Below are 27,383 nucleotides of genomic sequence, written 5' to 3' on the forward strand. Positions count from 1 at the left end.
TTTCAAAGATCCTTTAAAAAAAGGGTGCAGTGAGGCCCCAGATAGTTGGTGTTAGGTGGGATTGCAACCAGCTGAGTGTGACAGCAGGCAGCGGCTGATATGGAACTTTTAAGAAACAGCCGTTTCTCGAGAGACATGTATTAACTAATTAATGGCTTTTCTCTTTCTTTAAAGATGGACTCGCCTCGAATCTCACTCACATGTCCGTAGATTTTGCCTAGATCTCCTTGGATAGGTATTGTACGCCCTTTCACTTGTCAGGTGCATAGCTTGGGTAATAAAGTTGTCTTGAGTCCCAACCACGAACAAGGCCAATTGATGTAGGAAAAGTTGTTTGGCACTATTTTGATTCCTGCAGTTTGGCCTTTCAAATTCCGAGGGCGTCTCGCCTTACGCGCGGTCTTTGTGACCAAGTTATCGACGCCAACGCCTGGATTTGAGGCCCAAGAAACTTGAAATGAGGTGCTTTGCGAGTGTAAGCTAATTTCAATTGGGGAGGTATGTATAGGCCTAGGTATGTAAGTGGCGAATTCCCTCTCCCGACAACGCCGGTATCTATATTTAAATACAACATTATTCATCCCATGGATTGCCCTTGGAGCGGAGATAGCGCTGCTTTGGTCTATTTGCATACCTAGGCGACGTATTTCAGGTCAACCGTAACCCAGATTTTTGGAAATGAGAAGAATAAGCAGGGCAATGACACTCTTTTTTTTTCCTTTTTCATGATGAATTTTCCGGTTCGTCTTTGGAGGGTCCCGCAAACCAACGCCATATCCACTTAGCCCAAAAGAAGGACTCTATGGTGCCGAATATGCTTAGGATCGTAATCACGGCAAGCTTGGTGTTCCGGCTCATGCCCAATCCATCAAAACTGAAGCTCAAGGGTGGGGGGTCCTCGGGCTGGTTGGGAGATTTGGGAGATTTCTTGTTTGTAGATGGATTCGTCGCCGCGAGGCCGAAACGAGAAGTTGAGAATTTCAGGTTGGTGATATGGGACGATGGTTTGGGCGGATGCGGAGTGCCGGTTGGTCTGCAAGGGAAAATGAGTTGTCCGCGATTTGCAGCACCAGCACCGCTGCGAACTGCCATTGCTAGGCGCATAGCTGGCATTTGGAGAATAGAGTCAAACAATCAACGTATTTATTTACTTGAACGAAAGAAATATTTAATACATTTAAATTATGTCAGTGAATTACTAAGACCAGAAAGAAAAGTGATACCTACCATTTTATATGCAAAAATGAGGCCGGAAAGGAGTTGGATGTCAGGTGAGTCACCAGTCGCAGGAACGAAATGTTGGAGCACCATGATACAGATACGGCGTATATGCAAATACTTTACCTGGGTCAATATAAGAAAAATCACTCTTAGGTAAATGTAACTGCAGCCAGGTATGTAGTGTCCAGACAGTGATACATGTATGAATTGATAAATGACAGTGCATCTCAATGGCTGTGACCAGGTTGTTGGCTAATCCATGTTACAAGTTACAATGGCTGGGTGCCTTCAGAGGTAGCTTGGAAGTTTGAGGGAATTCGACTGAGGTATATAAAACAAAAAGTCAACGTCTTTTGTTAACAAGGCACTAATGGGGTAGTGGTAACCTCAAAGTTTCCCATGCGGAATACTGCTTACTTTGGCCCCGTGTTCGATTCACGGTTAGTGCAACCGATTGGAGACCACTCCAAATTCACTTTTTGACCTTTTTCCTCAAGAATCTTCTTCCTTTTTATATTATTTGAATAGATATCTTGAAAGACACGTATTTGGTTATTTTTTCTCAGCACTGTTTGCCCTATAGCAAACTACGTAGGTAGATAGTTATGCAAACCACTTATAGAGATGTTCCAAAGTCTTAGTGCTCGATGAGTCTCTAATTGAGTGGCTTAAATGCTTTAGCCACGATGAGGAATCGAATCGTGGGGTTAATCTGAGAGCTTGGACCACTTAACTATCAATTTACTCGTCATTTCTGATGTCCACCTATTTTTGTACTTTCAAGCTACTGTACAATACCTAACCTGCCCTGCTCTGCTACCTGACATAACATGAATCCCACCCACTGCTTGCATTGTTGACCTATCTGCATATTAGTATTCACAACGGTTTGTACATAAGTCTTGTATTTCAGGTTATAATCTAAAGATGAGCACCAAAGGCGACAAGATCGAGAAAATCATCGCTCGGTTGCAACAACGCATCAATGAGGGGCAGTTCTACGAAGCCCAACAGCAAACCCGCGTCGTAGCGGCGCGGTACACCAAAGCCTCCAACTGGAGTGCCGCTATCGACATCCTCTACAATGTCGCTCAATCCCTCCTAAAGGCAGGCCAAGGCGGCAGCGGCGGAGATCTTTGTGTGCTACTGGTCGACACTTATAAGCAGGCAGAGCTGAAGCCCGATTCTTCTACCAAGGGCAAACTGTTAACATGTTTGCGCCTGTTCGACGGCGAGGAACCTACTCGCAAGAAGTACATTGGAGAGATGATAGCGTATGTTACGCGTTACGTCAATCGCTAAGTTGGTTTGAAACTATCCACTAATTACTATCTATGTAGATGGTCCTCCAAGTTCGGCGAATATCCCGCTGGCGATCCCGAGCTCCACCATGTTGCCGGCTCGCTGTACGCTGAAGAACACGAGCCATACGATGCGGAACGACACTTGCTTTTGGGTACCAAGGACTCGGCTGAGGTTCTGGCTCGCTTAGAGTATGAGTGGTTCAAAGAGGATGACGCACACACGGCTGCCTTGTACGCTGCTCGAGGCATCCTGCCATACCTTCTCACTGGCAACGTCCGAGCCGCCAACACATGTTATCGACTATTTACGAGCGCTTTAAACCAGGACAAGCAAAGTCAGCTCGGTATTCAAGACGTCAGCAGCAACAGCGCCGACATACGAATTTACCCCAGCATACCCCTCCTCAACTTCCTGGGCCTCCTTTTACTCGCTGTTCAAAGAGCCAGTCCGGATTTGTACAAGCAGCTGCACAACAAATACTCTGCACTTATTGGAGAAGTCGACGCGTGGCACGAGTCTTTGGAAATGATCGCCGAGATGTATTTCGGCATCCAAAAACCCCGACAAAGCAACCCTCTGATGGACATGATGAGTGGCTTCCTTGGTGGTGGCGGCGGCGGTGGTGGCTCGGCGAGTGGAGGGGCAAGGAGGCCGGCTGTAAAGGCGCCTTCACCGATGCCGGCTGCGGAGGGGTTGGACTGAAGAGTTCATGTCATATCGTGATTCTAGCTAGGCCTTGTAGCAGATAGCATTGGCCTTTCCGGACGACATTAATTATGACTACGACTGTTCGTAACAAATCTCATTGTGATCGTTGCTGTTCTTCGGGCTCGTACATCCAATTGTCTTCGGCTAATGCTGCCACCTTAGCTCTCATGCTGGCTCGGAGAGCTTCAATAACCTCTTCTTCCTCAAGTTAGTATAACTCGTAATATGACATGGTTAAATCCTACCTTCGGGCTGCGCAGTGGTCCGGTTGTGATTTATTTGGTGGTGCTTGACTATTTCCGCTAGTCTCTGCCTTTCGCCTGTTTAGAAAAAAAATCATTAGACAAACACTCCGTTTCAACTATGAGACACCCCCATCCGGGGCCCTCCTCAATCAAGTAAATTTTCATGAATGCATACGTTCGCTCTCTTGCGCATCATCTAGCCCGACGCCCTCTTCCGAGTCGTCTAGCGTGGGGGTCGGAGGATCGCCAATGTCGAACTCGCCATTCTTGTCGCGGATCACAATCTCAGACGTATCGGACAGCACTTCCACTTCGGCAAGGCGCAGGGTCTCGGCGGAGTTGTTGGAGGAGGAGGTTGGGGTCGGTCGCTTCGTGAGCTGGCTCTGGAAGAGGTTGCGCCGCACTCCCGTCGTGTTGTTGCGCGTCGTTTTGCTGGGGCCCGGGCGAACGTGCGGCGGTGGTCGGTCGGCCATGGATGGCATGTTATTGCAAGGTAAGGTAAGGTGAGGTGAGGTAAAGGGGGCTTATGCTATTACTTGTAGTGTGTCAAGTAAGCAAAGGAAAATGGAATATTGAATGGCATATAATAATATTGGTGTCAACTTCAGGTGATATTCCTGATGTACAAAGTACAAAGGTAAACACATTAATGCATGTGGTATTAATGGATTGAAATTTAATTGTTGATGTTCTTTGGAGATTTGTAGCTAGCGACCGGGATTAGGTTCCGTTGAAAAGCGGCTCTTGCCCGCTGTGGGGTAACCCTGTATAAATAACATGGGTGCTAACTTTGAAGTTATGTACCTGACTGTAGGTAGGTCTTTTAGCGCTTCTACCAGACCTTCACCAATAGAACTCTACCTTTCCAATATCAATTAAACGTCTTACCATTGGGCCCTTACGACTCACATGAAGGTCGCAACCGTTTGGTCCTTCTTTATCATCGACGCCCAGAGCTCTTCTAGTACTTGTTGAACAACACAAAATAGCTTTCTTCTCAGTATGGCAGGCGCCTTCAACATCCAGCCTATTGGCCGTTTTAACGGTGAAAGTGAGCCTGTGAAGAGGCCCAAGGTACCTATATATACCTACCTAACCTAGATATCTACTTATTTTGTTGTTATGGCTTAACCAACCTTAACGTCTAACCTTTATGCTTCGTAGGAAATAGCTTTCTTCTCGTACGACGACAAACACGAGTTTCATCTAGACGATCGGTCAATGCAATGGTACTATCCTCCTGAGACCGGAGTAGATCTATCTAACGGGTTTGACCAATTCGACAAGCATGATAACTCGAAGGATGAGCACATCGATAGTCTTCTCAAGACAATTATGGCCCATGAACAGGAAGAGGGTAAAAAGATTGATGCCCAGGTCGTCACTTGGCGCGGCATGATGACCAAGGTACTAAAAAAAGCCCCTATAGATTATAAGATCATATCTCAATCTAATATGCATAGATCATGTCGGCTCCGTTCGAGGATCGAGATGGGTGTGTGAAAGAATTACCCATATTATATCTCCGTGAAAATCTAACACAACATTAACTTAGCTTCGAAATGAATGCTACTCTTTACCAAGTGAGCCACGCATATGCTCCTTTCCGTTACCGCTTTAGCTGATATGTGTGGTTAAGGATTGCATGTATGCTTCAGAGAATCCTCGATTAGTTTTCAACGTACTAATCTAACTATGATGGAAGCTTCATCGAAGAAAATTTTGCCTACGGACTGGCGGCAAAACAGGAACAAGAGCGTCAACAAACAAAACAAACAAGACGACGAGGCCAATTCCCGCCAGAGGTTATGACGTATTGGGGTAAAGACGATAAATCCAATGAATCACACCCACATTGGCCATCGAAGCTTATTTCATTATAGGTTATAAATTCGAGACGCTGTGCTGTTTGCCACGCCCCTGGGCAGAGGTCACCAGAGACTTCATCGAGAATAGGGACAAGCAAATAGTGAGCAACAAAGCTCAGTACTGCTCAGTGGTCCGCACCGGAATTGGCAAAACGACATTATGTCTAGGGGGTGAGGTTGACGCAAGTAAGCTTACCGCGATGCCTGAACCCTGAACCTACTATGAGCTCACGCTGACATCATTTAGTCTGGGACTCTAAGCCGGCACAAAAGGGAGCACCGATCAACTGGATTGAACTCAAGACCAGTGCCGAGATCCGCGACGACAGGGGCATGCAGAACTTCGAGCGCAAGCTCATGAAGTTCTGGATCCAATCCTTTTTACTCGGTGTGCCGAAGATCATCGTTGGCTTTCGGTCTCAGCAAGGTATCCTCACGAAGCTTGAAGAGATTCAGACTGCCAAGATCCCCGAAACGGCTGCCAAACGGGGTGTTCGAAGTTGGGATGCGAACATGTGTATCAACTTTTCTGGTGCCTTCTTGGAATGTAAGAACCAAAGTGCCACGTGCTTGCCGATTTCAAGTTTGCTGATCTGTAATTAGGGCTGAGAAGTACCATTAACGATGAAGGTGTCTGGAGGATAAGGAGAAAACCACATTCAGGGACCATTGAGGTGTTCAAAGTGGAGGAAGTCGGTCACGGAAACATACTCACGGATGAGTTTATCAACTGGCGCATAAAATTGAGTTTGAATAGTGGCGATGGGAGCTCCTGAGGCACAGGCTCATTCGCCCCTTTTGAATAGCTTCATTGATTGAACTTGAGATTTGCCGTTTGCCCGCCCTCTTGCTAGAAACGCCGGCTCCTTTCTATATCTAGATACCCGATTACGATCTCTGTATATCTATAAAGTCTACTTATCATTATACATACATGTATATATAGCACATGTACTGAATACCTAGGGACATACCTAACCATCTTATTGGTTGAGGTTCACGTGCATCTTTCGTCGCAGGGGATCGAAATTCGTCCCGTTCTCGGGGTTTCCGGAAGTTCGCTTCCCGTTGACCTCGTTGTGGATGCTGTCGAGATCGACCTCGAAGGCCATGTGGTTGAGGAAGTTACATACCTGCCAAAACATAACAGTGTTAGCAAAAGGTCTCAGCTCACTCACACCTAGGGAATAATCAACTCACAGGCTTCCCATGCCACCGCCCCCCCCCAATCTCAAACCAACCCAGATGCCCGCCCAGCGACGTCGTGCACAGCACCGTGTACGGGTTCGTCGCGGCCTCGGCGTACGGCAGGCTGAGCCATGACGCGATGGGGTCGTCGACCGCGTTCAGCGCCAGCAGCGGCACCCGCACCGCCAGCAGCGAGTCGGAGCTCGACGCGTCCCGGTAGTAGGCTTCCTCGGTCGGGTACCCCCAGGTGGGGCACTGGTACGCGCGGTCGAACTCGTACAGGTATTTGCGGCTTAGGAGGTGCGCGGTGTCGATGTTGGTGTGCTGTTCGAGCTCGGCTTTGTGCCGCGTGGCGAGGGCGCGCATGGATGCTGAGGTGGGGGGGTTAGAGTTGGTTTAGGGGAGGTGAAGGGGAAGGGGAAAGGGGAAGGGGAGAGGCTTACTGCCGAGAACTCGCTGGTAGACGTGATGGCCGATGAATGAACTTTGCAGCATCTTGGAGGAGATGTGAAGCGCCCATGGGTTCGCGACCACGACTGCGGCTTTGAGCGGAGTGGCGGAACCTTCCTCGCCGAGATACTGATTCGTGGATTTTAGTATATAGTATCTTCGTAAAAAGGGGAGTTGGTGATCCACGTGGATGCTTTGGCGGGTTGCTTACGTTTGTGAGAATACAAGCCCCTAGTGAGAAGCCTAAGCCGAACAATGGACGGTTGGGATATGTCTTTTTAAGCCATTTGATGGTCTATATCGGATGTTAGTTAGTAGGAGAGGATATGTAATAATGGAAAATCAAATGAATAGGTGACATTAAGTATGAATGGCTTCACTTTATAAGTGTAGGTAGGTAAAAAGAAAAAAAAGAAAAAAAAAGAAAAAAAGCAAAAGATTTGTGGTAGGATTGAACCCGCACCCTCGGGCGTCCCACAGTGGTTTTCGTTCTGAACCCGCACTTTTCGGGGAGCCCTGGTGGTTTTCGCACCTTACCACTGAGCCAACATAGGTTGAAAACTCAGGTATCTAGGTTCTCACCTAGGAAGTGAAAGGTATTGGTTTCCGGGGACCTATAAGTTTAACTTCGCTGTGGAGGCCGCCCAACCACTAGGGTGGTGCTATGGCTAGGTTGAGGTTTGCGGGAGCCACGTTTGCAACCTGAGGCATCAGGGTGTCTAATTTCTTCACTTGGTACATAGCACCGCCTAAGGTGAAGTGGGGATAACTATATAAAATCATTCATTGGATGACTTACTTGTCTAACATCCCATGTAGCACGCGCGTTGTAGAGCAACCCCGTGGTGATCTTGCTGTGCGCGCAGCCCCTGGAGATGACCACACACGCCTCCCACTTCCCGCTCTCGATGAGCGGAGCGATGGCAAAGCGGAGGTACACTTCGTGCGAGCCACCCGACAAGCCGTGCAGAATAACCAGCATAGGCCGAGAGTCATCCGAGCCCATCTTCGCGAGTTCCGCCTCGGTGAAGTTCACCGTCCGCGGCGGCAGGGACGGGTCTGCCTCCTCTTCCCTCTCCACATCAGCAGGGTCCGTCACGGCGAAGTCCACGGCATAGCTGCCGTTGAACTCGGCGTGGTCCGCCTCGAAGATCTTGCGCTTGTAGTGCACCGGCGGGCCGTGGGCCTTGGCGGCCGTCCACATGGTCTGCGCGTGTCCGTTGAAGAGCAGCGGGTTCAGCTGGCACGGCGGCACGGCGGACTTGCATATTTCGAGCAGGTCTGTCGCTTTACCATCCTTCTTCTTTATATTGAGAGACTTGGGCGTGGTTGTGAAGTCTATGATGGCTCGTCCGAGCCACTCCATCTTTGCCGTTGGTGAACGGTGTATTATGAGAATTAGTTTTTGTGTAGGTATGAGTTCTAATTTTTATATTGTCTTAGGACTTTAGATGAAAACGAAAGTGACTATATCTCTAGATATTTAGATTTGATGCACTTGACTTGAGAAAAGATATCTATAAAAATGAAAAAGGCGCTGGATATAAGAGAGGCGATAAAGTTGGTATCACAAAAATGAGCGACGATGCCCCGTTATTACGATAAAAGTTGCAAGCTGTTCAATGCTATTCAGGGGAATTCGCCGCTTGTAACAGGATCCCCACTTACCTCGGCCCGTACCGAGTTAGATAGATCAATTGATTTGAAAAGGTGTTTTTTATGCACCCAGTAGTTACATATTATGTATCTAGGTAATAAAATGAAAACCGTGGTTCTTTGTAGATTAACCTTTTAAGCCTCAAGTTACAAGTAGTTCCGTCGCACTTACAGTAACAGCAAGTGTTTGACAAATCAACTCACGTGACTTTATCTTTATCTTAAAAGAAAGAGAGAAAGAGAAAGGACTCACGGACCAACCAACGTCGCGGCGCGCGCTTCAGCTGATTTCTGTCTCCAACCAACACTGAACATTAAACCTAAACTCTGCAACAGACGTCACCTTCTACATACAAAAAAGAGTAATCGACCTCAGGTTACTGTCCTTGATCTATAAGGCTATAAGGGGATGGTTGGGAAAGGCGAATTCGCAGTGCAATGAAATTATGACATATCGCGGCTCGACGCCACATGGCCATGGCTCGGGGTCCAATGGTCAGAGTCAGTATCCCCAAGCTGTGAACGCCGTGAACGTGAACAATAGTTACGATGCCTGGGGCAACCCGCAGTTTCAACAGCCTCAGCAACCTCAACCTGCTTACCATCAAAACAATTTCATATCTGTCACCTATCCTCCTCCTCAACAGCAACCAATACAGCATCAGCATCAGCATCAACACCCGCATCCTATGCAACATGCTCATAATGTTCCGAACCAACAAATAAACTACCAATTCCAATCTTACGACCCCTCCATGGATCAGCGGCCTTCCATTCAACCTTCACCCCAGAACGGAACAAATGCGCCTCGACAAATGGTTCATCCCATGCAACAGCCTCCTCTCCAGTCGCCTCAGCAACATCAGTATGCGCAACAGGCAGGATGGCAGCAAATGCCACCACCTATGGCCATGTCCTCCCCGTCGCCTTCGTACCAAACCCCTCCGTCGCATATGACACCCCAGGTCATCTCTCAACAACCACCGCAGTCGCAACATCCATATCAACACCAACATCATCCTCAACACCCACACCAGCAACAACCGCACCAGCAACAACCGCACCAGCAACAACCGCACCAGCAACACCCGCAGCCAATACCACAGCATACTAATTCACCCATCGCCGCCCAGTCCCCCCAATTTGCACCTCAGTTCATGCCGAACCCGAATCCGAACAATAGACATGCTAGTGCCACAGGGGCTCGAATGGATCATGCGAGTCGCGTATCTGCCAGTCCTCGATTGTCAACCCATAGTGTTGCTAGAAGCCCGAGTGTAAGTTCGGTTAGATCGCCCGCTCCGACACCGGGACTTGTACCGCACCATGCGGATACCAATTCCCTTCTGATTTGTCTTGCCGAGGAGTATTTTACAAAGGCGCGAAAAGAGTCTACGTATATGTCGGATAATGCCTGTCCCCAGAACTTGCACGAGTACCATAAACTTATTGCGACGGGACTACGTTGCCTACAAGTGGTGTTAGACAATACCAAATTAGCTCCGCGGTTGGAAGCCAGAGTGCGATTTCGATATGCCAGTATACTATGTGAAGAAACGAACAATGTCATGGAGGCTGAAACTGCTCTTACCAAGGGCATCACGCTTTGTGAAAGAGTACTATTACCATGCCCAATATCCCTCTGTGCGTTCGGCCACACGCTGACTCCTAGTCTAGAATCGATTTACCGACCTGAAGTATATGATGCACTTTCTTCAAATAAAACTACTATTTTCGCAACAGAAAGTCAAGGCGGCCATGATCGCAGTAGATGGCCGGATACGGGATGCTGAAGCGTACGTACTTAGTTCAGTCAACCCCTACAGCGCGTTCTATTCCTAACGTGAGCTCTAGAATGAAACACCATCATTGGGTGTACGCCTTTCGATTCCTGAAGACTTCTATATATCTGCAGTCTAGTAATCCAGCAGAGACACACGCCCTAGAGAATCTAAAGGCTATCGGCAATCTAGCAAACCAAAGGGGTGAACGTGCCATATTCGTCGTCGCTTGTTTACTAGAGGGCCTCAGTCTACTGAAGAATCTGAAGGATGACGCTATAGTTCGTATACAAGCTTGCATTGCGCAAACGTTCCAGTATCAGCTTGAGGACTCAAATCGGATTCCGCAACTTGATGCTCTAGCACTCATGCTTGACCTCGCTTGCAGCTTACAACAGAAATCCACACTGGAAGTCATGCAGAAACTGAAAAATATCCAAGACCGCATGGATTCTTCGATGGCTGAAAAGTCATGGCATTCTGTGGACACAGAACTCCTGCTTCCAATCCGAAAGAGCAACACGATGGTGATCAGCCAAGATACGGCAGCCGTTTTGAGACCTGGGGCTGACGACGACCCTCATGACTATTTGGCCATGTCGTTTTGGAGCAAGATCGAGGCATACACTGTAACGTAAGGGACACCATTTACTCATGTTTTGGGTTTCGTACTGACAGCCACTCTAGATACACTTATAGTGGCCTGGCGCTCATGCACCAGACTCCCCGCTACGATACGAGAATATTCAAACTTTGGGAAGAGGCTCTAGGCCAGTTATCAAAATGTGAATAATTCAACCCAATCGTATATTACACGTTCTAACATTGCTCATAGCCGGTATCAAACTTCGAGGAGTACCAAACTCTCTACCAGATGCTATTTCGAGAGCGGATAGGCACAGAGGGTGGATGTGCTATCTCTATATCCTTCAGGGGCTGCATTTTGCAACGCATACTAGATGGTCTGAGGTTAAGAAATGTGTTGTGCAATTAGAGCGTATGGTTCGACCCCCGCTCGAGGGTATCGTCGTGCTATACTCGAGATATCTTGCTGGAGTATACCACCAAGGGACTGGGGACTTGAAAACTGCCAGCTCGATCTTCCGTAATGAGATCTTCAGTCTGGATCCTAACAGCGATAAAAGTGGGAATCACAAAGCAACGGAGCTTGAGGTGTCGTTACTGGCGACGTTTAATCGAATATGGATCATGCAGCATCCGGATTATCGAGATGACCGACTGACACTAGAACTCCTGGAGCAACTCCGCCCGCTATGCACAGATCACACTAACATGGAGATCCGCACAGCGTACAACCTGGTGCTGGCGGCAATACAAACTAATCCGTCAATTCCTATGACGGCGGTCAAGATGCACATCTCGACGGCACTCACCAACGCGCAACTCCTAGGCAATGTGCTAACGTTATCTATCGCACTCAACCTCATGCGGGCCAAGCTCTTCCAGAGCATCGTAGGTGACCAGGCACTCAAGAGCGCAAAAGCGGCCTCGAACCAGGCGAAGAAGAGTGGGAACACGTTGTGGATGAGCGTGGCGGATGGTATGCTTGCACAGAGCTACGACGTTCAGGGGCAGGGTCTTGAGGCACAGAAGGCATGGGCTGATGCTACGGAGTATTCTCGTCGGGCCTTTGAAATGATGAGAAACGGGAGTCCTGGTTGATTTGACGTGACGACGAAGGCAGTGAATCCGGGTCTAGTGAAGACAGGGCGTTATGTACATCACCAATGGCTTTCAGCATTGTAGGATTTCTACGGGTTCTACGGGAGGGTAACTAGCTGGGCGCAGGTCACACACGGGAAGCGATTGTCATTCCTGTTGGCCAGTATAGAAAGGCTAACAATATACCCTCTCATCGCTTGACAGGCCGTGGGCCGTTATTTGGTTGCCTATCTTCTTGTTCTTGTTCTCGTTCTTAACCCAATCCAACCTAACCTGGCCTGACCTCGAGACCGCACGGCATCCACAGGATCTAGCGCCGACGAGATACATGCCTACTATAGTTGATGTGCTGATGTGATGATGTGAGGTGAACCAGAGATGGGTATGACCAGGTTAACGTTACTCAGCATGGGAAAGAGCCGCTGGCTCCTCCCTTACCTACTTACCTACCTGCCCACCTGCCTAGGTAGGTAGGTAGGCAAAGCCTATTCCGACGGATCGATAGTCGAAGTTCTCCGGCAATCTACATCAGGTACCTACTTGCTTAGCCTACATGTAGGTAGGTACATGATGTATGTCACACGATACATATGCACTTGCACATGACAGTACAGAACATGCGAGTTTACGTAGGTAGCTGGCTGGCTGGCTGGCTTACTCGCCGGCGCATGCCGAGGACCCCTCGTATTTGTTTGATTTGTTGTTGTCGTCGTCGTCGTTGTTGGGTTGGAGCTAGTCGGGTCGCACGAGGAGTATTGTATGGATGGATGGATGTATGCTTTTCCTATACGATAGGTACTACTAGGTAGACACTGTACTAGGTTAGGTAGGTGGCTCAGGACCTTCAGGTGGCTCAGGTGGATAGGTAAAGCATCCCGTCAGCTCCGCCTTCTGGCCTCTTGTCTGTCTGTCTGTCTGTCTGTCTGTCCATTATTTGCCTGCCTATAAGGTATTCTAAGCAAACATTATCTAATATAGGTAGGTAGGTAGGTTCATGTGTTCACGGGAAAACCGGCTTCGACCGAACCACTCATTCTCTCTCCCCCCTTTTGTTCATCCGCCTTCCTGAATAGGTCGGGGGATTTTTTTTTGTCTCTGCGAAGGTTCGGTAATGTAGGTAAATAAGTAAGCAAGCAAACCAAAGCCCCGACGGAGGGGGTTGGGTTGGGGTTGGGTTTGTAGGTGTGGGTTAGAACAGACACGTCTAGCCTCTGTTTTCCTGGGTTTTTTGTTGTTGTTTTTTGGGGGGTTTTATATTGCCTGCCGAGAACTACATTACATTACATTACATGTCTACCTACCTTGCCTACCTAGGTATATACCGACCTGCTTAATGTACTGGGAATCTTGGATATATGAATGAGCAAGTAGATAGATACATGTACGAACCGACGAACCGGCTCTCCTGCCTGCCGTCCATCGTCTTTTCTTCACGTTACACGGGGTTCTAGGATCCAGGGTCTAGGCTCTTTTTTTTCTTTTTCTGGCGTGTAAGACGACAGTAAAGACAAGCCGACGAAGAACGAAGTTCTCGGAATGTCAGCCGAAAAAAAAAAGAATATTTGAAGAAAAAAGCATGTATACTTACACTAGCATATGTAGGTAAGATAGGTATGTAGAGTAATCCCGAGGAGAAAAATTCTAGAAGTAACTAACTAACTAACTGCCACGAGACACGTGTAGCAGGGCGGTAGGCAAGCCCTTCTTCTAAGCCACCATTTCCACACTTCCGCCTCCCCTTTTGTTTTCTGCTTCCTTTTCTTTGCCCTTTTGGGTTTTGTACAGGTAGGTTAGGTAGGTTAGGTGGTTTTTGCTTTTGTTCGGTTTGTGAGCGGATCGGGGCTGGCTTTTTGCGGTTTTGAGGTATCGGGTAGCTAGGTAATTGCCTAGGTTAGAGTAATAGGCTTTCGTCAAATCCCGATCTTTGTCATAGGTATAGGTTACTAGGTAACGAAGACGGAAAACGCTAGGCTGTTGATGAGTTCAGCTGAGTCGAGTGAAGGGTCTGTTGGTATAGGTTTTTTTTTTCTTTAGTTGTTGAGGTTACGTTGAGCTCTCGGTTGAGCCGTGGAGAGGTCGGGTACGCTGGCTCATCATCCGGTAAAGAAGAGCTGGGTAGCGGATGACGGGCTTCGATACTACAATGTACCTATATGTCTCTTTCTTACCTCACCTGTGTTACCTATCTTAGTACCTACCTATCTACCTACGTATTGTACAATACATACTTTAGTTCACCTCCACGTTCTGCGATATGGAGTACTACTACGGTAACTATGTATAGCAAGTATTCGCAGCGAGAAAATAAACAAAAACAAAGAGTCGTATCGTAGCGGATTCCCCGGTTAGGCATTCGCAGCTTTCTCTCTCTCTCTCTCTCTCCATCCCCACACGCGCGCGCCAGCCCGCTCCGCCGGCTCGAAATCCCGCCTTTTTTGGGGTTTGGTGGTGGTGGCAGTTCAGGCCTACAGAAGAAGAAATTTGGGGAAAGGAAAAGGAAAAGGGGGGGGGGGGGGTGGAGGTCGAGATGTTTAAACAACCAGTCCCCTGGGTCCCCGCGGTGCAACCCTATTTTTCTATTTTATGTTATGTATGTACTATATGTGGTTGAGGTAGGTAGGGCTTTTACCTGGGTAACTTGGGTGTGCTGTTTTTTCTTTTTGCTCATTTGCCTCGAGCTGGGAGGTTAGGTAGGTAGGTAGGTACCTTCGGATCTACTTACACATCGTACCTACATGTCTAATTACCTATGTAATCCCTTACTAACTTTGTGACCTATTTTTGCATTCAATACAATTTTCATTATGGGAAGTATTATTGGGTCGTTTTGCTGGTCTGGGGCAAAAGGACGGTACTGTAGGTAGTGCTTTGGTGGGGGCGACAGCCAAGAAGGGTATGGTAGTGGTTGTTTACTGACGGGCGGGTGTGGTGGTGGTGGTGGATGGAAGGACTATGGAACCATCCACGATACTACCCAAAGCAGGTAATGCCTGCTTTTTCGGCGAGATACCACCGTCCCTGGCGGCGTTGCAATACAGATGGGTATACCCTACATACATACATGTACATTTCACCTTACATCACCCACCTACCGATTCCACCAATACGTAAGCCCGCAGCGTCGTGGGTAATGGCAGGTCGGCCTTGTGTCTCGCACGAGAGAAATTTATCTAGGTTAGGTACCTCCCCCCCCCCCCACCACCACCCCCCTTTCAACCCCCTTTTCGATTGGGGAGGGGAGGAGAAACCAAGATCTAGCACGGTCTAGAGTGCCCCATCTGACGGAGTTAAGACCCCTCCCCTATTATCCCTTCCAAGGTGGTGGTACTATGGCAGGTTATATGCCTAAGGTAGGTACCTACATAATAGTAACTATACGATTACTCGCTGCTTTGCTGTCACCAGTCGGTCGATATGGGGGGGGGGTCTCTCTTTTTTTTTTGCATCTCGGTTTCGTTTACCGCCCGGCTACATTTGGCGTCATCTTTCGACAGTGACTAACCTTAGGTAATTGAATTACTAGTCGGTGGGTAAGTAGGTAGGTATGTAATACCGATTATATGTTTTAAGTTGGTAGGTTAGGTAGGTTGGTAGATATACCTGAGATCTCGTGTCTCAAGCTGCCGCTCTCTGCACGCTGTCATGGGGCGTAGCATGTATGTAAGTATGTCGTGTGTAAACACTCCGGTAAGCAAGGCTAAACAATGCGAGGCCTGAAAGAAAAAAAAAAAAAGAAAAAAAGGGGGGTGGGGTGAGATTCGCGGAGCTTGTTGTGTTGTTGCATCGCGTTTGCGTCGTTGTTTTTATTTATCTCTTTATTTTTGTTGGGTTATAGTTAGTTATGCGAACCCATCTTACCATGTATGTTACATACAGTAGTTAGTAGGTATGTAGCTGTAGGTAATATGTAGGTAGGTCAGGTATATACCTAACTACATAGAAGGAACAACAGTAACAACAAACAACCTTTCCCTCCTCCATCTGCCGTAGGTGTGTTACGCCACCATGCGTGGCTTCGAGACATTGTTGTATGTATAATAGCTGACAGGCAGCGGCAAGCAAGCATTCGTGCAACGTGGTTTTTTATTTCTCCTGCCCTCCCCTACCTACCCCTTCTCAGCTGCAAGGTCAGCCTACATAATAGTATGTGCGTATACGTACATACATACATTATTCTACACAACAATAACAAGTCCCGGTCTTACATGGGGATGACGAACGTGGGAGAAAAAACATCCCCCTAAGCTAAGTTGGGGCACCTGGTCCTAGCCTGCGCCAACTTACTCACCTATCAGGTACTGCTTCGTTCCTTGATTTCTGGCGCTTTTCCCAAGCCGGCCGTAACACGCATTCTTACCTAGTCGCCGGCGCTCGCGCGCGAAATGAAGAACTTTCGTAACTCCGATGAATCTAATGTACCCTATCTACACTACCTACATTACTTGCTTGGCTACCTACCTACCTACCTACCTACCGTTAAGCTATGTATGTATAACTCCCGATTTGGTGTATGCTGTGGCCCAAGCACGGGTCTCGTAGGTAGGCTGCCTACTTACCTACCTACGAGGAGGAGGAGGGGAATGGATGGGGGCGAGTGTGCCGAGGAGCAGCCGGGTCAGAGTTCCGTTTTAGGGGTCTGGTCCGTAGAATTATTGATATCACGAACGGATGAACAAGAAAAGAAAAAAAGGATCAAAGAAAAAAAGCAAGAAAAAGTAACTGACTGGGCGCGTATTACCACGAAGTTCCTGTCAGAAAAGGGGGTAAGTAATAGAGATTCTCTTCCTTCGGCCGATATATGGCCTAACCTACCGAGAGTGATGAATGAGGCCCACGGAAAATAAGAGAAAGAGAACACTACATTGGAGCAAGCGTGAGAACTATCATAGCTCTAAGTCTGCATGGCATGGATCTAAATCGTGTTATGATCTGACGGTAAAGTAATCACAGGAAAGAAATAAACCTCCTACATAGCCTGCCTGCCTATGCCTCATCTATCCAACCGTCGCACGAGAAGGACTTGCTTCCCCTTTGAGACAGCAATTGGGATCATGCGACCTTGACCAACGTGCATCCCCTTCCTTGGCCGTCAAGCGAGAAGAGACATAACTTGGCCTACCTACCTATGTATGTACAAGTAGGCATTTGCTATTGCTAGTTAGAACGGCACGGAAAGATCCCCCCTAAGGCAAGCAGGTTGGGGGATGGGGATGGTGATGCAGAAGGACCCTTTTTATTTACAGGTACCTAAACTTAGCACGTTGGCTCATGATCTCGGGACGACAGTAAGTGGCTGCTGCCTGTCGGTAGTTTGCATGCTAAAGTAGATATTCTCTCTTTCATTCGTTTGTTTGTTTTCCCCATTTTGCCTCCTTCTCACTTTCACTATCTCACTATTCTACTAGTGTTTCCACTCATCTCTCTCTCTCGTATGCTATGCTTAAAATACAAAACAATCCCGTGGTGAAGATTGGTATGGTACAGGGTATTCTTGTAAAACAATATACATGAAACTGGAATCAGCAAACCGCTTGCAAGGCGGAAGCATGATAAAAAAAAAAATAGAAATAGAAATGCATGGTAAAAAAGCCACCCAATGCAAAAAACAAGTAATGGATATATGATAAACCATCCCCGTGTCTGCCCTCATAAATGCTTCCAGACCGCTTCAAAACCAACAAAAAAAAGCAGGTAAGATTGAAACCAGAAACGCCTGCCTGTTGAAGATGCAAAAAGTAGAATGCGTCGTGATTAAAAATAAACACTTAGATGGAAATCTAGATGGTTGTGTTGGGATCGTCGTGTAGCGTTGTTTAGCGTCGTTATACCTCGAAGGACTTCGTTAGGGTGTGATTTTCACCAAGAAAATGTATAAAAAAAATCGAAGCCTCCGCAACTTTAGCCAACTGTACTTGGCAACAGGCCTAGTAGCCTTTCCCAAAGGGTTTGTTCATGCAAGATGCAAGTCCCAACTCCCAGCCTGCTTGATATTCCTCGTATGCTGACTGTGATCTCAGGGACTTGCTCCACAGGATGTTTATGCTCATCCCTAGGTATGCTTGACCCTTGATACTTCTTTTCCTTGCTCGTCTCCGTTTACTTGTAGATCCCCGTATCCGTCATCCATATCCCTGTTATAGGGCCGTATAGAGTATATGACGTTGAACGAGGGACCTCGTCGGTTAAATCGGCGAGCATGTAATCAATATCCTCCCCGGCAATCGAATGCTTCGTCTTTCACCGCCGTTGCTTTCGACGCTGGGCCCCACCGGTTTTCTTCTCTTCGTGATTGACTTCCACCCAGTAAATATGACCATGCATTCCATGCTTGACGGTGCGCTTCGATTCTGGGAAAATAGAACCATCTCGGCTCTAATTTTCAAGTTGAATACGATATCCATTGGCGAGCTTCTTCAGCTCAGCAATAATGTGATCCAACTGCAAAGTTCTATACGCGAGCATGGGGTCTTCTGTAGGTTTAGATATGAGTATGAGGACTAGTAAGACTTGATCATTTAAGGGTATGTGAGAAAGGCGGGATTCAAGCGAATTGACGCCGTGGCCATAATGCGAGTGGATGATCGTGGTTGTGATTGCTTAAAAAATAGAGACGTACGAGTCAGGTTGCCATGGCCGGCAAAGGATGTCTCGAGGCAATTCGTGGTGTTGTTGCCAGGCCGGCATGCCACTACTCGCTGCCCTCCTAATTTCTGGAATAGGAATCATCGGAGGAGGGTGATTGCTCGGCGGTGGTGGTGCGTGCCGTGGATAATCCTCGTACGAATATCTCATTCTCTTGGCCGATATGGCTGGAAGTAATAATTCAGGAGACTCCAGGCGATGTTTGGTTCGTGGCGAAACCGATGTGCTAGAGTTACTCCTCTGTCTCCCATAGTCCATTCCATTTTGCTGTGATAGTTGCCTGGGTATCTCATGCTCCGCAGGTGAAGACACTGGTGAAGTGTTGTGGCCACCACGAGGGCTATTAAATGTTAGTATTCTAGTGGAACCGATTACCCCTTGTAAGAGCGGTAGGGGTTTCAAGACTCACGCATTCTTGAATTTGCAGACTCGTCCAAATTTCTCGCATTGGACACATCTGGGGTAGTCAGGGTCGCACTTAATCTTCTTCTCTCGACAAGTGAGACAAGCTATCGCAAGACGCTTCCTTGGCTTCCCAGCTTTTGTCACACCCCAGTGAGCATTTACCGGCTCTCCATCAATAACAGTTTTGCAGTGAGTCCCATCATCATAAAAGTAGCACGAACCCTCTCCAGGCACTTCGGCCTGCTTCACAAAACGAGGCAGGAAATGCGTCCCTGTCCATATTTTGGGCCCTAGTCCGTCTTTCACAGGTGTCCCTTCTGGCGCAATGGTGCTGGCTAAAGTTGGTGACCGGTTTGGCGGCTCTAGATGTAGTCGAGCTTTCCTGTTAAATACTGGGCTTTGCTCGAAGCCCAGTCGTTGGTTCAAGGGAGGAAGCGGCATGCGGTCAGCAGTAACTGGCCTGAAGGGGGGAGTTGGTGGCCTCGACTCGAACACGTACTCCCGCCTTGGATCCGCTTGACCAAAAGCAGGCCATCTTGAAGCCGAAGCATGCTCGCTTCGTGCTGAATGTTGCGAGGGCTCGATCTCGTGGGTTGGTGATCTGAGCGGGCCGGGGAACTGAGAAGCCACGGACGGTAGTGTTGGCCTTTCAACTTCCGTTCTTGGCTCATAGATACTACGTGGTTGGTTCGGTGGCGAAGAGGCGTTTGGGAAGTAGGAGGAGCTTCTCGAGTGAGGTCGATCCAAGGGAGAATGCGTACCATTAACAGGGCTGGGCCGATCCAGGATAGGAGAGAGTCCGGAGCGGGAGTGATGAGGAGGTCCAAACAAGCTACTCAGCGATGGTAGCTGCTGCTGCCGGGGTGCATTGTTAGAGTAATCCCTTCGGCTTTGGTCATCTTCCGGATCCCTTAATCCATACATCTCGGCCCTGGTGCTCGGATCATAGCTAGACATGGGAGGGGATATGGGGAGGATAGAAGAGGCGTATGCCGCTTCTTCGGATATCCTGCGTTTGAGGGTTGAAGATCTGGGGCTCATTAGGCCGGGGGGCGTACCAGGGATAGCTAACGGACGTTGAAATTCTAGTTTAAGTGGTACCCCCATTGAGAGCGAATGCGAAGTTGTTTTCCCCTTATAACATATCAAACTAGGGCTAGACAGTTGGTTGGAAGTATTTCAGGTCAACTTTATGTGATCCACAAGGACACGGCGTAGAAGAGACGCTTAGTTAGCTGTGTTTTGGGTATCTGCCGGGTAAAGGACCTTCGGCGGCGCAGCTAAGCAGTACACACACACACACACTCGTAGTCGCAGTCGAACACACCCTCCGAGCTGTAAGTCTTGGAGCCGAGTCGCTAAGGGTGGCCAGACTTCCGGGTAATTGGCCAATATGTTTCTGCTGTTATCCAATACAGACTGTATCCGTGGTATGTTTAGTATAAGTCGGCGAAAAAAAACTGCTGAAAACTGCTGGAAGGCAGTATATATGTAGCAAAAGGCGGCGAACAGTGTCAGATCTAAAAGCTGACGGAGGCGAAAGTGATCGATAGGATCCCGACTCTCGTGTGATGGTCAAGTCAGGTTGAGCCAATATACAATAGGTAAGTGAGCCCTCGTAAGTTAAGCGGCGTCTCAAGGTCACACGTGAGTTGCATGTACCGATACAGTAAGTAATCTAGCGTTGTCGTCGAGGAAATATGATCCGAGGAGAAAGGGAGAAAAGACACCAAGGGAAATGGAATGGGAGGATGAGATGCTATATTGTATATATTTGGTATCTTCCAGTAGCAAAGCCGATCATGCAAGTGGGCTTGTTGCTGAATTCCGGGGTCAATATACCTGGTCAAGGGAAGAGAGATGAGATTGTAGGTGTAGGAATACAAGTTACCTTGAAGTGACTAACCTAGACTCTCATGGACCGTAGGTATGTAGGTAGTAGATGTAAGAAGTATGTATGGACTACGGCAAGTTAGTACTATGTAGGTAGACACGGCCGGTTACTTGTTACCCCTGGTCACAATCCAAGGCAGGCGCTTTCCACTCCTGCTGGCTGCTGCATTACCTTCTTGAGTGTCGGCTCCGACGGCATGGTGATGGTCCCAGTTTGCGGGAAACATCTACCTTAGATTACCTAGTCACCCGCTTACAAGCCTTGTCTAGTGCGCGAAAACCGCCGAGCGTGGCATGGTATGGCATGGCATACGTCTGTAGCTCAGCTACTAATTCAGTAGTATGTATGTACCTATAGTAGTCTTATGTAGGCCTCGATGATATCGTATAGTTAGTATAACATAGTATAGATAGTATCGTACACTATAGGATACTATAGGATACTATACGGAGAAGTACCTGTCAAGTACGGCGGCTCGGTTAGGATACACACTACCTACCCAGGTACGCAGCATGTACGAAGTACTTCGTACATATTTGACAAGGAACGACATCTGGACATGGGGAAGAACAAGAACTTAGTAGGCACGGTACTTGTATGGCATGTACCATGTATGGTAAAGGCCCTACTAAAGGGTAGCCAGTAAAGGGAAGGGAGACGAGAGTGAAGGGTAGACTCGGGGACCAAGGTTCTTACGGGGTTACGCCGATAAGCTAAGGAGGGATGCGTGGAGATCATAGATCATAAGGCAAACCCCCGTAAATTCCACGCGAGAGTGACGATGGGATTGGGAAATAGGAATAAAAGATATGGTAATAAAACGGCAAGTCTTGGTAATGCATCTTGGAATAAAACATGGGGGGGGGGGGGGGGGTCTCTTGTTTGTTTGTGGGATGTGGGAATGAATTGAGAATGATGTCGATTTCATGTGGAACCGGTACTTTTTTAGTCAACGGAGCTGATCGACAAATGTAGATGTACCTCATGTACTCGACTAAGACATCTCAGGTGCCATCCCCGTAAAAACAACCCGCGTAGGTGGTAAGTATCATGTACTACATGTATGTAAGACTTTGTAAGTACTCGGATCGTGGTGTACATGAACGAAGTTATACATAATTATGTACATTGTAGCATTCGATGTTCAATTTAGAGTTATGTACTACAAACTGTATGTACTCGTCCATAGACATTTACATGCAAGAGTACAATACATACCCAAAGCGCGTTTGTCAACCTATCATTAGAGTTGCATGCCTGTGAAACGTGCTATATGTATATGGGGTAATTAGGAAGCTTAGGCGAGGGGCTACCGTACCGTGGTACTATACCTACCCATGGATTCACTTGATACGTAACTTGAAGTAACCATGTAACTCTCAGAAACAATTAAAGGGGGCTAGCTCCAACCAGGAAACAGGCGTGCTACCTACATACCTAGTGGTACTACATGTACATGTAGGTAGTTAGTTATGTGTGTACGAAGTACTATGTATCCATGTATGTAAGGTCACTGGTAAGTTGCAACAACAACAACTCCAGTCTGTCTATCTCTTTCACATACATACCTACACTAACTATGTAGTATGTACTACATACTACGTGGTATATGTAATCGATATATCAGTATACCTAAGCCTTGACTAATAACTAGTAAAGACTGGGCTTCGCTCGGTACTTGGCTATTAGGCGCTGATCGGTTATTACATTAGTACACCTTGGGACTATGCCGTATGTGAAGAGAGCCGGCCAAGATCGCGTATAGTAAGTCTGGAGTATTAAACGCTTAGGAAAGCAGGTTCCAGACCATGTATCTACTTACGGCTGATACTCCAAGTAGCAAGGAACAATTTCTCAAAGTTGGTCCAACTGCTTAAGATAGTGCATCGTATAATTACTGCTACATGTACGAAAATAACGGCTAATTGGTAACAGACGGACAGACAGACAGGCATACGGCATAGTACACATACACTACATGCACACGCACACATACATAACGCTGCCATCTATCCATGGATCGAGGAGCTTATGCGCCGGCATTGTGGCACGTAGCATGTAGCCCTGTAGCGCTTTAGTGCGATTCCAGCCCTCTGGGTGCACTAACAAAGACTTCTGCCTACCTGCCTGCCTGGCCTGGTATCGCGGCGAAAGGGCCAAAAAACCGTTGTCGCTAGCAACTAGCAGCTTTTGTACTACTTAGCGAGTCGCGTAACTGCATGGACCTTTTGCAGACGGGACGACTACACTATAGCCGCGCACTAAAGCTCGAATAAGCCTAATGTTGAGGTTAGTTAAAGGCCGGGTTCTCGACCTCCCCTTGATTTTAAAAACTGTCAAGGTAGGCCAAGGACTTCGGGTTCGAGAATCTCGGAGACTACTGTTAGTGAACTTGGTATGAATCTATTCAAGGCGAAAACCTCATATAGACTACTACAATATGGTACGATCGACAACCGAGAAGACTTGGGATAGCCCGGGCTGCTAGGCCAGCTCGGGAAACTCATACGTCGCTTTTCATACATTGCTAATGTTGATTTCTCCACTGGTTTCCACTTGGCTAGTCCCCGTCGCGGATTTCCGCTTGAGCTCTTGGGGAGGGGGGAGGAATGGCGGACACGACGAATATGTATTTCATTATTACCTAGTATTAGAAATCCATGTCTAATAACGCTAATAATATGTACATACCGTACCTACTTACAAGGTAGTAGACTAGCAGTACTGTGGTACATACCAAGATAGTAAACCATGCCGGGCTTGCTGGGTATGCCTGGATGTTTGTCGGCCGAGAGGGATGAGCCGCCCATGTCCTCTGTTCGTCGACTACCTGCCTACCTAGCTTCATTGGCGTTAGTGGCTGATTATTACTTGACGGACCAGAGCTCTGGGCAAATTATCCCAAAAATCCCACTTCATCCCTTTGGACCCCGAATCCGCAATTCGCTAATATTCTCCTCTCAGGGTATGGGCTGATGGAGCTAGAAACGGAAAGGAAGCTGGGCGTTCAGTCTCGCCCCCGCCACGCAGGTAATAATCGGTGCAGAAAGGAGGGATGACCTTTTTTTTTTCTCTTCCTTTTCCTATGCCTTACCTGGCCTTGCTTTGCCTTACCTGTCGGATTGCCGCGGCGCTGTGCATTAGGCCTTGGAGATGGCTGGCAGACATTCACTCGTACTAGATCTCTACGAGATGAGATGAAATAACTAGCTTCGGTTGTATTCGTAAGATCGTCGAACATGCCGGCAGCGAATCCGGCCGAAAAGCCCGGGGCCTTACGAGCTAGGCAAGAAAACAAAAGCCGACAACTTGTGGAGAGCTCATGGGCCCCTCCAATGATGAGAGGATGGCATAGGCTTGGCTTAGGTATCGTGGAACGGGAGTCTGCCCAACTACAACCGGCAATTGTTATCTATCACCGGCAGCTGACTTGCAGACTTAAATTATCATGCAAGGGTGTCTACCCATCAACTCGTCAAGAATCGAGTTTGTGGTTTGTGGCAATCGAACACAGCGCTGTGGCGCTCCTGATACAGCATACGGTAAACGGCATACGGCATATTGGCTGCAGTGCTTCGTGCAAAGCGTTTAGGAGCCTCATCAACCAGCTTCCATTTATGGTTCGAGACCGCTATTGTTTAATCTTATAATCTTGCGGCGGAGCTGAGTGGAATCTCCATGGAAGTGTCAACGTACCCTTTCGTATTCCCAGTTAACTTAACCATTCTCAGCGGAGCTTGAATGGAGCACGAGCTGGACTCACTGATATGGGCACTGATATGGGCGGGCCTGAATTTCCTTCAGCTTTGAGACTGAAGCATGATTCCGATGGTGTATTTACTCCCGAGTTTATCCGTCCGACTAGCAAGGCCGATGATGTTCATGTCCACACTACTTTCTCGTGGCTTCAACACTCATCTGGTTAGCTCCACCACTGACGATGACATTAGTTTTACAAAGCTAGTATAGCGATTTGAGAGACCGAACAAGCCACAGGATACATGATAGCGTGACCATACGCCCGTAAAGCTGAGTGTTGAAATCGTGCTAGTAATTGCAAAGTAGTCAAACCGGCCTAGGATTCCCCTAGGATTTGGACGCCACCTTAGGTGATCTACATACCTGGTCTTAAAGAGCAAGCCACGTCTCAACATCCCGCATAGCTCCTTTTTTGCCTTTTTTGTTCACTCTCTCCGCCATCCCATATAAAAAGGAGCACGCATAGATTAGCGAAATGATACTTGTGTGGCTCAGTGATCCCGCAGTGCCGAGTTTACTGGCCTTGGCCCGTCTGATGTATACACACCATGATCGACATCCCGGGATGTGAGAGCCATCGTTTTCTGTCAACTTTCAGGTAGAACAAGGTTCCTGCCGGTGAACCTGTCAAGGAAGACAGTTCTCGAGCAAGGTTTGTGGCCGGTATTTGCGATCTTGTGTTTCAGTCTCACATAGAGGGTGATATGCACTGTAGTAATATGTGCTCGCTTTCCCATGTTCCCCATGGAGAGAGTATTCCTGGTAGTCAAGGAGGCATACTGCAGGCGAAGGCGGCTCAAGCTTTGACCTTCCGAAAGTAAGCACAGGCTGCACAGATAATACTGCGAGCACTACTACCCCGGGTCCGGTGAAAATAGTACCGAATCCATGAACCCACGAACCCGCGGAGGCTACAAACCCACAAGTGCACCAAACCCACATGGCTCAAGGAGGGTTCATGAATTAATAATCCATAAGCAAGTAGCTAGCTCATTTCGGTAGATGATGGCGAAGCATGACAGGCGATCCTTCACCAGGACAGATACTGTAGTGGGTTAGTTCTTAACGCATGTCATATTATGACGAAGGATAAGGTTGGGCTGAAAAAAGAAAAGAAAAAAAGATGATGGCACGTGTTTGCGCTGAAGGAAGTTAAAGGATGATTTCCAAGACATTTGATGATGGTTACTATGTATTTTCTTTTTGTTGTCGGCTCTTGCGCAACTAATAGTTAATTATTTCTTTGCCTTTTTTTGGTCTTTAGTTAGATAGTACTAGGTAGGTTAACTATGTTACTATGTAGATTCAACTTTCTCTTTTTCTCGTCTAACTATTCTCTTTCCTTACTAGTTACATCTACTAACTAAACTTTAGAGACTTTACTACTAGTAGACCCCTAGATTGTAGCTATTAAGATTGTAACTGATCTTGCAAGTTGTAAGTACTAACTGATCCGTGCTTGCCTTCGTACCCCGGCATGGGATCTTGTTGCCGTTGCACAGACACTAAGTTAAACTAGCGGGAGTACAATTGCTGGTGCCTAGCCTAAGCGCAAGGACGAAGGAAGCTTTAAGGTTCAAAGTTGCATAGGTACCTACATAGTTACCTACATAGTAATAGTTGGCATACCTAGGGTAGTTTCTAGGGCTTATAAAACATCCCAAGTTGATATAAAACTACATGTAATTAGTGTATGTATAATACAATGTATGCTATTGTCCACTGCAGTGAGGTGAGGATCGGCTGTCGGACAGGGCCATGTGGCTGGGTCGCACTCAACTCAGCTCCTTTCGCGGCTGCAGATGCTTTGCCGAGCGGTACCCTGTTGCCCCGTGTATCGACTCTATCGAGTACCGGAAAAGTATCCGATACTAGCGATACTGGGTTCGGTATTACGTAGTACATTGCCTTATACATAACACACAGTGAACACACATGTACCTTCTATTATAGGTACATACGTACGATGTACATATGCATTTTCGTAGATTTACGCGAGGTTGAGGGTTTGATGTTCAATGTTCTTTATTAAAAGTTCCCAGCACCCATCCATTCCTATGTACCGTCGGAACTGGACAATTGAAGTTTTTCCATGTATCAGTCAAGCTATTGAAGCTAAGGCTGCTAAGTACATACCTACCGACGGTGTATCTAGTATCTACCTACTACCTAGGTGACGATATATGAGATGATTGTGTTACTACATATGTATGCAGCATTGCAGCTTCAATGTTGGTTCCAATGAGAATACCACAGAAGTACCTACATCTTGGTATCCGTCATTCAATCTTCTTTCCGGCATAGTTAATATTAGTTATGCCATACTGAATTCAAGTTGTATTCTACATACTTCTCAGGTAACCCCCAATCTCAGAAACAAACCTGCTCCTAAGGATGCTAACCTACTTGGAACTTTTCTTCCTTTTCCCAAGTTTGCGACCAAAAAAATACGAGGAACAATTCCTTTTCCGCGTGAAATACATACGATACATACGTATATCCTTGAAATTCTTGAATGTGTGCTAAGTATAAGCGAGTGGCATATGAACCATATGGGATTAGCGCCGAACCTATAATC

General features: G+C 47.4%; 7 protein-coding genes and 1 non-coding gene across 8 annotated transcripts; 4 read left to right on the forward strand and 4 right to left on the reverse strand.

Annotated features, from left to right (window-relative positions):
- Positions 1-240: 240 nt before the first annotated feature.
- GGS25DRAFT_273923 (uncharacterized protein) lies at positions 241-1,490 on the reverse strand. The gene is made up of 3 exons (XM_049257409.1): positions 1,228-1,490; positions 635-1,150; positions 241-465 (listed from the first exon to the last, which is right to left on the reverse strand). Exon 2 carries the CDS (start codon positions 1,111-1,113, stop codon positions 724-726), a length of 390 nt encoding a protein of 129 aa, XP_049116541.1. The 5' UTR covers positions 1,114-1,150; positions 1,228-1,490; the 3' UTR covers positions 241-465; positions 635-723.
- A 95-nt stretch (positions 1,491-1,585) lies between these two features.
- GGS25DRAFT_t59 lies at positions 1,586-1,670 on the forward strand. Its single transcript has one exon. It is a non-coding gene; the product is annotated as a tRNA-Gly (tRNA).
- Positions 1,671-1,926: 256 nt separating this feature from the next.
- Positions 1,927-3,446, forward strand: GGS25DRAFT_273965 (DUF410-domain-containing protein). The gene is made up of 2 exons (XM_049257411.1): positions 1,927-2,495; positions 2,562-3,446. The coding sequence occupies exons 1-2, from the start codon at positions 2,149-2,151 to the stop codon at positions 3,226-3,228; spliced, it is 1,014 nt and encodes a 337-aa protein (XP_049116542.1). The 5' UTR covers positions 1,927-2,148; the 3' UTR covers positions 3,229-3,446.
- GGS25DRAFT_273961 (uncharacterized protein) lies at positions 3,302-4,165 on the reverse strand. The gene is made up of 3 exons (XM_049257410.1): positions 3,655-4,165; positions 3,480-3,554; positions 3,302-3,432 (listed from the first exon to the last, which is right to left on the reverse strand). The coding sequence occupies exons 1-3, from the start codon at positions 3,959-3,961 to the stop codon at positions 3,329-3,331; spliced, it is 486 nt and encodes a 161-aa protein (XP_049116543.1). The 5' UTR covers positions 3,962-4,165; the 3' UTR covers positions 3,302-3,328.
- Positions 4,166-4,267: 102 nt separating this feature from the next.
- GGS25DRAFT_490056 (RAI1-domain-containing protein) lies at positions 4,268-6,564 on the forward strand. Its single transcript, XM_049260959.1, has 9 exons — positions 4,268-4,553; positions 4,644-4,886; positions 4,943-4,974; positions 5,035-5,062; positions 5,119-5,126; positions 5,185-5,300; positions 5,363-5,533; positions 5,595-5,894; positions 5,951-6,564. Exons 1-9 carry the CDS (start codon positions 4,482-4,484, stop codon positions 6,121-6,123), a joined length of 1,143 nt encoding a protein of 380 aa, XP_049116544.1. The 5' UTR covers positions 4,268-4,481; the 3' UTR covers positions 6,124-6,564.
- On the reverse strand, positions 6,331-8,351 carry GGS25DRAFT_521571 (AB-hydrolase YheT; the record flags this gene model as incomplete). The annotated part of the gene is made up of 5 exons (XM_049264083.1): positions 6,331-6,480; positions 6,548-6,906; positions 6,979-7,114; positions 7,197-7,280; positions 7,785-8,351. The coding sequence occupies 5 exons, from the start codon at positions 8,349-8,351 to the stop codon at positions 6,331-6,333; spliced, it is 1,296 nt and encodes a 431-aa protein (XP_049116545.1).
- A 550-nt stretch (positions 8,352-8,901) lies between these two features.
- On the forward strand, positions 8,902-12,400 carry GGS25DRAFT_274157 (cohesin loading factor-domain-containing protein). Its single transcript, XM_049257412.1, has 5 exons — positions 8,902-10,257; positions 10,319-10,437; positions 10,496-11,056; positions 11,110-11,207; positions 11,258-12,400. Exons 1-5 carry the CDS (start codon positions 9,088-9,090, stop codon positions 12,103-12,105), a joined length of 2,796 nt encoding a protein of 931 aa, XP_049116546.1. The 5' UTR covers positions 8,902-9,087; the 3' UTR covers positions 12,106-12,400.
- A 6,254-nt stretch (positions 12,401-18,654) lies between these two features.
- Positions 18,655-20,895, reverse strand: GGS25DRAFT_274276 (uncharacterized protein). Its single transcript, XM_049257413.1, has 2 exons — positions 19,157-20,895; positions 18,655-19,087 (listed from the first exon to the last, which is right to left on the reverse strand). The coding sequence occupies exons 1-2, from the start codon at positions 20,257-20,259 to the stop codon at positions 18,703-18,705; spliced, it is 1,488 nt and encodes a 495-aa protein (XP_049116547.1). The 5' UTR covers positions 20,260-20,895; the 3' UTR covers positions 18,655-18,702.
- Positions 20,896-27,383: the final 6,488 nt, after the last annotated feature.

The sequence above is a fragment of the Hypoxylon fragiforme genome (assembly GCF_022984875.1).
Source record: "Hypoxylon fragiforme strain CBS 206.31 chromosome Unknown GGS25scaffold_5, whole genome shotgun sequence".
Taxonomy (NCBI): Eukaryota; Fungi; Ascomycota; class Sordariomycetes; order Xylariales; family Hypoxylaceae; genus Hypoxylon; species Hypoxylon fragiforme.

What these genes read in the sequence shown, in the direction of transcription:
- GGS25DRAFT_274157 (XM_049257412.1), top strand. Translation starts at nt 9,088, where the DNA reads ATGACATATCGCGGCTCGACGCCACATGGCCATGGCTCGGGGTCCAAT. An exon ending in GCATCACGCTTTGTGAAAGA is followed by an intron (nt 10,258 to 10,318) that starts GTACTATTACCA and finishes CTCCTAGTCTAG; the next exon opens with AATCGATTTACCGACCTGAA. An exon ending in TCTAGGCCAGTTATCAAAAT is followed by an intron (nt 11,208 to 11,257) that starts GTGAATAATTCA and finishes CATTGCTCATAG; the next exon opens with CCGGTATCAAACTTCGAGGA.
- GGS25DRAFT_273961 (XM_049257410.1), bottom strand. Translation starts at nt 3,961, where the DNA reads ATGCCATCCATGGCCGACCGACCACCGCCGCACGTTCGCCCGGGCCCC. An exon ending in TGATGCGCAAGAGAGCGAAC is followed by an intron (nt 3,555 to 3,654) that starts GTATGCATTCAT and finishes TTTTCTAAACAG; the next exon opens with GCGAAAGGCAGAGACTAGCG. An exon ending in GACCACTGCGCAGCCCGAAG is followed by an intron (nt 3,433 to 3,479) that starts GTAGGATTTAAC and finishes AACTTGAGGAAG; the next exon opens with AAGAGGTTATTGAAGCTCTC.
- GGS25DRAFT_274276 (XM_049257413.1), bottom strand. Translation starts at nt 20,259, where the DNA reads ATGGGGGTACCACTTAAACTAGAATTTCAACGTCCGTTAGCTATCCCT. An exon ending in GTCTGCAAATTCAAGAATGC is followed by an intron (nt 19,088 to 19,156) that starts GTGAGTCTTGAA and finishes AACATTTAATAG; the next exon opens with CCCTCGTGGTGGCCACAACA.
- GGS25DRAFT_273965 (XM_049257411.1), top strand. Translation starts at nt 2,149, where the DNA reads ATGAGCACCAAAGGCGACAAGATCGAGAAAATCATCGCTCGGTTGCAA. An exon ending in TACATTGGAGAGATGATAGC is followed by an intron (nt 2,496 to 2,561) that starts GTATGTTACGCG and finishes CTATCTATGTAG; the next exon opens with ATGGTCCTCCAAGTTCGGCG.
- GGS25DRAFT_490056 (XM_049260959.1), top strand. Translation starts at nt 4,482, where the DNA reads ATGGCAGGCGCCTTCAACATCCAGCCTATTGGCCGTTTTAACGGTGAA. An exon ending in AGAGGTTATGACGTATTGGG is followed by an intron (nt 5,301 to 5,362) that starts GTAAAGACGATA and finishes ATTTCATTATAG; the next exon opens with GTTATAAATTCGAGACGCTG. An exon ending in TTCTGGTGCCTTCTTGGAAT is followed by an intron (nt 5,895 to 5,950) that starts GTAAGAACCAAA and finishes ATCTGTAATTAG; the next exon opens with GGCTGAGAAGTACCATTAAC.
- GGS25DRAFT_273923 (XM_049257409.1), bottom strand. Translation starts at nt 1,113, where the DNA reads ATGCCAGCTATGCGCCTAGCAATGGCAGTTCGCAGCGGTGCTGGTGCT.